Here is an 8,362-nt window from a genome sequence, read left to right as displayed (position 1 = left end):
GCAGACTCAAGAATTTGAGGGTCAAAACAAGTCCATCAAATCTAGAGTACGTTCGACCCTGATGATATGGGATACTTTTGCTGTTGACAAAGTAGTGGATGTATCGGCACGTATTCTGTTATGTTTGTCTCCACATGATTCCTTGTATCATTCTCACTTGCCCTATCTGTTCCTCAGGCAGATGTGGTATATTATCTGGAAGCATAAGATGTTGAAGATGAGTACTTGAGAGCAATGCCAGGTAAGTAATCAGGTAAGAGGTTCCAAGCAGTCAGTTCCTGACTGGAAGCTTGATTCCAAATGCTGATTGATTGCTCTCTTTCTCTTTGTCTTGCAGGTAAGAACAAGGCCAAAGGAAAAGACAGGGAAAAAACATGATATGGGATATTCTTGCTTTTAACCCTGATGATATGAGATACTCTTGCTCTGGTGTGGCTTGTTTGCAGAGGTATTATCGGGAGGAAAAGAAGCTGAGTATTTCGAGAGACTCTGCTGAGAATGCCCTCTCGGATGTGAAGAAAAGTTGAGCATTGTTTTTTTATTTGCAGGTTTGCTTGGCTGTGGAGGATGAAGGTCGATATATATAGGAGTTTCCCTAACAACAAGTAGTAGTGCTATTCCTTTACCCTTCTTGGTCATAACAATGTAGTGGGAGTTGCAAGCTTCACGTGTTTTAACTTTGTCAGAGCACTTTGAAAAAGTGGTCTGTGGTATCTGGAAAGCTATGTTACGTGTGAAGATTGCAGATAAGCTTTATCCAAGGAAATCTGGCTCTCGAAGTTCGGAGAACAGTGCCTCTTCGATTTTCGAACAAGCAATCTTGTCGGGGATCTAGCTCTCGAGATTCAGAGAACTGTGCCTCTTCGATTTTTGAGAAAGCAATCTTGTTGGGAGTCTGGCTCTTGAGATTCGGAGAGCAGTGTCTCTTCGATTTTTAAGAAAGTAATCCTGTTGGGAGTCTGGCTCTCGAGATTCGGAGAGCAGTGTCTCTTCAATTTTTGAGAAAGTGATCCTGTTGGGAGTCTGACTCTCGAGATTCGGAGGGCGGTGCTGCCTCTTTGATTTTTGAGCAAGCAATCTTGTTGGGAGTGTTTTCTCGAATGTGAGTAAAGGTTGGACATTTTTGCCAGTCTGCCTTGCCACGGAGCACAGAGGTTGACATACATTGGGACTTTCTAGTTATGAAGCAGCGGTGCTGTTCCTTTACCCTTGTGGGTAATAGTAGGGTAGCTGGACCTTCAAAATTTATGTGTTTAAACTTTGTCAGAGATCTTTGGCAAAGTTTTCTGTGGTACTTGAGGAGCTGATATTGCGTGTGGAAAGTGGTGCATTTTCGGAATCCGGAGAATGGTTACCTTGTTAGTGAAACGTAGGAAGAAAAGAAAATTCAATTAAAAAAAACATAAACTAAATAAATAAAATAGAAAATGATACGGTCGGAAATTTGATAACGATTGTTTAGTCGCTACCTTGTTAGTGATTACATCTCCTAACAATCGCTAGCATCATACCGATCCCCCCTTTCTAAATATATATTATTTATTTATTTATTTATTTTTTGCTTATGTTTCTTTATTCTCTTACGAATAGTTCCTCACCCCCTTGAATATGGTCTTTTCCCTTGAGCCTGTCAAATACTTCGCCAATCAACCGTTTGTCAGGATCCCATCTCTTCACACTACCAACAGCTTTCTTGAAATACTCTAGCGCTTTTTCCGTATGTTCTTTTTTCAAATAACCCCAAGTAAGAAGCTCCCAAGTACTGTAACACGGCTTTATGCCATTTCGCACCATCAGATTATGAAAGGTTTCGGCCCTTTTCATTTGATCTTCGTTGATGTACGCTGCAAGAAGTATATTTGAAACCCTAGGATCACGAGTCGCCGAAAACGGACGCCCATTCAGTATACAGTTTCTCAGCTTCTTCAAACTGCTCGAGTTTCACAAGTGAAGACAGCATGCATGTGTACTGGGCATCATTCATTTTGGGGGATAATGCTTTTACTTTTTTCCAGATTCGCCGAACACCTTCCTTGTCGCCAATGATTGTATGCAGGCTGAGCAGGGAGAAATATGCGACTCGAATTTTCGGAGATGCCAATGCCTCCATCTCCTTCAAGGTTACTGCCCTTTAGACTCTAGTGCACTACCCAATAGTCTCCTTCCCAGTGTGTCTCGGTCGCTGCCGGCTGCTCGAGCTTTTCGCTGTGGCCGCAGCCACCACCTTCGTTACCTCATGCGCTTCTGCAGAGAAATATTGGACGGCGGCGATGGAGCTTCGCAGGGTTCGAAGTAACATCTTCGCTTCGGTTGGTGAACCGCGCTAGTATTAGCTCTACTGTCCCAGTCTCAAGAATCTCGAGACTGGACGAGGGGATTTTGGTACGAGCAACATATTGGACTTTTACTGGGCTTTTGGGACGAGATAATTGGGCTTTTATTGGTCTTTTGGTACGATAATTGGGCTTTAAATTTAAAGCTCAATCTTTCTCTCCAAGCAAGATTGAACAGTGCAGAAACAAAACGACAGCGTACGAGCTGTCGTTCTCGCGCCTTCGTTGATTCGCTCAACACATAAAAACCCCGTGGCTCTCTCATCCCTTCAACCATAAAAATAAAAAATAAAAACTCTCATCCCGTTGGCCATGTCAGCTCTTATGTACACCGGAAAGCGCACCGGCGTCCGAGTCGTCGTCTCCGGCGAACGCGGCACAGGCAAGTCGACCTTGATTGCCGCCGTGGCCACCGACGCTTTCGACCCCGCCGTCCCTCCCGTGCTTCCCCCAACGCGCCTCGCCGCCGATATGTTTCCAGATCACGTTCCCCTCACCATCATCGACACCTCCTCCAGGTCAGCTATACATACACACACATATATATATATATGTATAAATATATATACACATACACTGTAAAATTAGGGAATGCTTGAAAATTCAATTTCTTTTTCGCCAAGAAAAAATAGAAAGCAGATTTTTTGATGTGAATTTGCTCGATATTTTTGTATAGCTTGGAGAATTGCAGTAAGAGGAACGAAGAATTGAAGCGAGCGGATGTGGTGGTGCTAACGTACGCCTGCGATCAGCCGATGACGCTCACTCGTCTGACTACTTACTGGCTGCTCGAGCTTCGGCACTTGGAGGTTTGCAATTCAATTATTCAAGTGGTTAGGTGCTATGAAATTGTTTGAATTGTTAATATTTTTATTAATTAATCGATAATATGGGAATGTGGAATAAAATATAAGGTGAGGGTGCCGGTAATTCTGGTTGGATGCAAGTTAGATTTGCGAAATCCGCAGGAGCAGATGAGCATGGAGCAGGTGATGGCACCAATCATGCATCGGTTTAGGGAAATTCAGACTTGCATTGAGTGTTCCGCATCCGCTCAAGTTCAGGTATGTTTAAATGCCAAAACGCTTTTCGTTGTGTGTTGTTATATAAAGGTGAGGGAGCTTCAAGTTTGAACAATGTGAATTTTACTTGTGTATAGGTTCCCGAAGTGTTTCATTATGCTTCAAAGGCAGTCCTTCATCCAATAACTCCATTGTTTGATCAAGAAACGCAAAGTCTGCAACCCCGATGTATTAGAGCTTTGAAAAGGATTTTTACTCTTTGTGATTGCGACATGGACGGTGCCCTTAATGATGAGGAGCTGAATAAATTCCAGGTCTTTTTTCTTTTCTTTTGTCATGTGTTTTGTGGTCCTTTTTCAATCACTTATTTGGAAGTTTGACGTTATGTAACTACAAACAGGTTGAGTGTTTTAATGCTCCACTACAGCCTGAGGAAATTGTGGGAGTTAAGAGGGTTGTACATGAGAGGAAACCAGAAGGTGTCAATGATATTGGTCTTACGCCCGAGGGGTTCTATTATCTTCATACTCTTTTCATTGAGAGAGAACGTATTGAGACAACTTGGTCTGTCCTCAGAAAATTTGGATATGATGATGGTCTAAAACTCAGGGAAGACCTTCTCGTACTTCCATCCAAGCGTTTTCCAGATCAGGTATAGCTCAATCTTATCACATTAAGGTTTTAGTGTTGTCTACACTGTTTTGTTAATTGGAAGGTATTGGGGCAAGTTTTGTCATAAACAGTTGTATTGGTTTCTGCCTGTGTGTTTATTTTCTATCGTTGCTTGATACTTTGTTATTAATGGTGGATACGAAGTGCTTACTATTAAATGTCATATTTTAGAGCATGGAGCTGACGAGTGAGGCTATTGAGCACCTGAAGGGGATCTTTCGTATAAATGATCGTGATAATGTATGCCATAATATCCATTCTCACCATACTTTTGTGCCTTTGCGATGTGATTTACGCTGTTTCTATGCTAACTGTGCTAATGAGTTTGCTGTCATTTTATTTCCAAATGTGCCTTGGCAACTAGGATGGAGCCCTTCAACCACATGAGCTTGATAACCTATTTTCTACGGCTCCACAAAAGTGAGTTCAGCTAATCAATGTTCCTTAGTTTACTGCAATATATATATATATATATATATATTTCATTTTGTTGGATTGCATACCTGGTTATTCCCTTATTTTTTCAGTGAAACCACTCTAATTGTTACCAGCATATTATGCTGCTTGTGCCAGCTGAGAAGGGTACACCTCTGTTTCCTGAAAGATTTCATAGTTAATTGATAGATGTGTGCTTGAGTTTATACTTTCTGTTTAATGGGCAGTAAATTTTCTGTTCCTCACAAACAACCAAATGTTTAAGTGTTGGGATAAGATCCTGAATATATAGTCGTCTTTATGAGTTGCTGAAACATATTCATTTTTAATGATGGAGTCATGGTTAATTTCTCTCGTGATGAGTTTAGGTTTGTAAATGGTAAGAGATGGCCAGGATGTCACACTCCAAATGTTAAAGATTCTGTCTTTCTCTTATACAATACTTTTGATCTTGATAGTGTCGCGAGCTACACGTTGTTAGTTTCTTCCAAGTTATTATAACTAACCCCTAAAGTCCTGATTTATCTCCATGTTTTTCTGCCTTTTCCCTTATACTCTTTTGTTAGTTGGGGATAAAATAATGTATGTTCCTATCATTGTTTCTTTTTATTCTCCAAAAAATAGATTAATATGCTGTTCACTGAAATTTCAGTCCTTGGAGTGAAGCTCCTTACGAGGATGCTGCAGAGACAACGGCATCAGGGAATTTACCTCTTAATGCGTTTTTGTCTGAGGTATCTTCTTTTTCATTGCTACCCTGTTTATATTAGCTTACATATGTTCATCATGAATTTTTTTGTTGTCTATTTTGGATGATATACATGTTTCCATTTTTCTTTGTTCAATCTCCTTAAGCCAATTGTAAACTGTAACTATATCTTTGTTTTGTGTGACCAGTGGGCCCTCATGACACTGATAGATCCGAAGCAAAGTTTGGCGAATTTGATATACGTTGGGTTCAATGGCAGTCCTGCTTCAGCGATCCATGTTACTAGAAGAAGAGCAGTAGATCGTAAAAAGCAAAAAACGGAAAGAAATGTTTTCAATTGCTTCGTTTTTGGTCCTAAAAATGCAGGAAAATCCGCTCTTTTAAATTCATTCATAGGAAGGTATGGCTCTCCCTTTTCACTGTACTCAACATAGTTAATTAGTACTCCTTTTATTATAAATGTGAAGAGAAAGGGTTAACCTATTGACTTACGGTAACCAAACTTACCTGAATACCTAATCCCATTTTCTCAATCCTTTGTTAGAACAAATTTGGTTGATAATAACCTCCTAGTTCTCAGATGCTGTTTTAGTTCTACACAAATGAACTATTTTGCTTCTGAAACTACCCAATTTTCTTTTCTTTTTTCTTTTCAAACTGAGACAAAGCTCACCGTGTCTGCTATCCATTTCCTGTTTGACTGTGGTCTATTTTCCACTTTTAGAAAATTTTTGCGTGACTGTACATTTGTTCTTTCATTTGGCTTTGTTAATTTGTTGTTGCCAATTTTAACCTCAGGCCTTTCTCAAAGAGCGAGACTATACCTACTGGTGAACGTTATGCAGTGAATGTCATTAACCAGATTGGGGTGAGTACTATCATATATAACATTTCTGCATTGAGATAGTTTTTGTGAGAATAAGGCAAGTTTAATGAAGTCCTGGTTTAAAATAAATTGAAGTGTGGCAAATAAAATAAGTGAACAAACATGATTGCCTATATGATTCCTAGTATCCTGGATCTAAATATATCCGTTATTTGATTTCTTGACTTGTTCATAGGGGAATAAGACTCTTGTACTGAGAGAGATACCAGAAGATGAAGTGAAAACACATTTGTCTGATAAGACCTTTTTGGCAGCCTGTGATGTTGCTGTCTTTGTACATGCCAGGTAATTCGATTTTCTTTTCTTCAATAAAATTGTCAAATTTATTATTTCACTTTTGCACAAGACGTAGTGTAATGGTAATGTATGTTATGCTTTCCTTTCATGATATCGTTACTTCTTATAGTTGTTGACCAATTTATATAACTGGCATTGTATACGATTGAAATAATTTTGCATGGTATACACATATGCGTATATAATTTTAACATACAAGGGATTCTGTATATAGGGGTACTCACTTGGTTTGGTTTGCTCCACATTGGGCTTAACCCAGAGTCAACACTTTACGGCGGGATGAGGTTTTTGTTAGAACCTATTAACCAACCCGTGTAAGGTTTGGTGGTTTTGTTTGTTTGGGTCGGTTCAGAGTTTGCAAATTGCTTTTTTGTGGAAAAATGTTGTTCATATGTAGACCCCCCACAGATGGGGGGAAGATGGCTGAAAAGTTGATCGAACTTAAAAGATCCACATAATAATTTAGACCTTTATATGATTAGACAAATAATTCAATCATTTTGTATATCTACATATGTAGCATGCAGTTCTGTTGGTTTTACATGTCTTCTTTCTGGCATTAGTTGAATAACTTAGATACGCCTGAAGTCTTATTTGTGTCTCTGATATCATGTTGCGACACTGTTTTTCACTTTCTAGTTCGAGCGAACATTCATGGAAGAGATCAAGAGAACTCCTTGTGGAGGTTGCTAAGCAAGGAGAAGAAAGTGGTTTTGGAGTACCTTGCCTCCTTGTTGCTGCAAAGGATGATCTCGGTGCATATCCAATGGCAGTACGAGATTCAGTCGCGGTATACAAGTCTTCATTGTTTTGTCTTCACATACTTTCATATGTCTGGGAAATGCATTATCAACTGCACCACGAACTTGTGTTTTTGCTTCGTATTATTCATTTTGAGGGAGAATGAAGCTGATAATTATGGATATTTGACTCTGTTGTTTCAGATAAGTCACGAACTGGGCATTGAGGCACCTGTTCGTGTGAGCATGAAGTTGAGCACTATGAATGATGTGTTCTATAAAATTGTAAATGTAGCTGAGCACCCTCACTTGAGCATTCCCGAAACTGAGGCTAGGAGGAATCGCAAGAAGTACCTCCAGGTTGTTAATCAATCTCTTTTGTGCGTTTCAGGTACGTAGCACCTCTCTTGCTTTCTCTATCTTGTATAGGCATTACCTTATGTGAATATTCTTCACTATAGATGTGTTATATCAAATTACAGTTGGGGCGGCTATTGCTGTTGTCGGACTGGCAGCTTATCGTGCCTATGCAGCAAGGAGAAACGCTTCTGGTTAGACACCGGGATTTGTCCATCAATCATTTGCTGTTGCATCCTACAACATTTTCATTGCTGGTTAGTTTTCCATCATACCTTTCCTAAAAAATTTGGAACTAGTTCAATAGGGACATACTCGAAACAGCGCATTTATAGAAATACTAGCAATTATAATTTTTTTTTTCCGTTAACATATAGAGATCTCCTATGGTTCATACCAGTATTGCTTGTAATTTAAGCAGTGGTAATTTCAAGTTTACTAACAATCAATTTTGATCTTAAGCCGTTACTTGTCCCTGTTTTTGCTGTCAAAATATTGTTTAACTCCGATCCGGAGAAGCTTGGCAGGTATTATTGGAGTTGTGAGTTTGCCTTCACAGAGACACGATTGATTTTCTTCTTTAGACATCGGATTAGAATGAATGTTTGGTTTATATTCCCAGTTTAGCATGTGGTCCAATATTCCCAGTTTGGACATCAAATTAGAATGAAATCTATGTGTCTAGGTTTGAAATTCCTCCCTCGCCTAAATTATTGTATCAGTTTCGAACTCTCCTTCGCCTCCCTTTAATAATAATAAAATAAAATAAAAATATTCCCAGTTCATACAGATTTTGTGGTTTTTTTGTTTTTTAAAACCCCAATTGGCAAATAAACTTTTGGGTTGGACTCTTGGAAGTAAAATTGGTTTTTTTAAGATTGGGCTTTTTTAAAGTCCAAAGGAACTCATGA

The 8,362-nt window shown here is 39.3% G+C and overlaps 1 protein-coding gene across 1 annotated transcript; it reads left to right on the top strand.

Annotated features, from left to right (window-relative positions):
* Positions 1 to 2,606: 2,606 nt before the first annotated feature.
* LOC103449011 (mitochondrial Rho GTPase 2-like) lies at positions 2,607 to 8,013 on the top strand. Its single transcript, XM_008388284.4, has 14 exons — positions 2,607 to 2,851; positions 3,010 to 3,142; positions 3,248 to 3,397; positions 3,493 to 3,669; positions 3,756 to 4,007; positions 4,199 to 4,267; positions 4,392 to 4,447; positions 5,115 to 5,196; positions 5,360 to 5,571; positions 5,970 to 6,039; positions 6,233 to 6,342; positions 6,994 to 7,144; positions 7,299 to 7,485; positions 7,577 to 8,013. The coding sequence occupies exons 1-14, from the start codon at positions 2,646 to 2,648 to the stop codon at positions 7,648 to 7,650; spliced, it is 1,929 nt and encodes a 642-aa protein (XP_008386506.1). The 5' UTR covers positions 2,607 to 2,645; the 3' UTR covers positions 7,651 to 8,013.
* The last annotated feature ends 349 nt before the right edge of the window (positions 8,014 to 8,362 follow it).

This window comes from Malus domestica, chromosome 11 (assembly GCF_042453785.1).
Source record: "Malus domestica chromosome 11, GDT2T_hap1".
Classification (NCBI taxonomy): Eukaryota; Viridiplantae; Streptophyta; class Magnoliopsida; order Rosales; family Rosaceae; genus Malus; species Malus domestica.
This window is presented reverse-complemented; position numbering and strand designations above follow the sequence as displayed.

Excerpts from the sequence above, each read along its gene's own strand:
- LOC103449011 (XM_008388284.4), top strand. The coding sequence starts at position 2,646 with ATGTCAGCTCTTATGTACACCGGAAAGCGCACCGGCGTCCGAGTCGTC. Across the intron at positions 4,008-4,198 it reads CCAAGCGTTTTCCAGATCAG|AGCATGGAGCTGACGAGTGA; the intron begins GTATAGCTCAAT and ends GTCATATTTTAG. Across the intron at positions 4,268-4,391 it reads GTATAAATGATCGTGATAAT|GATGGAGCCCTTCAACCACA; the intron begins GTATGCCATAAT and ends CTTGGCAACTAG.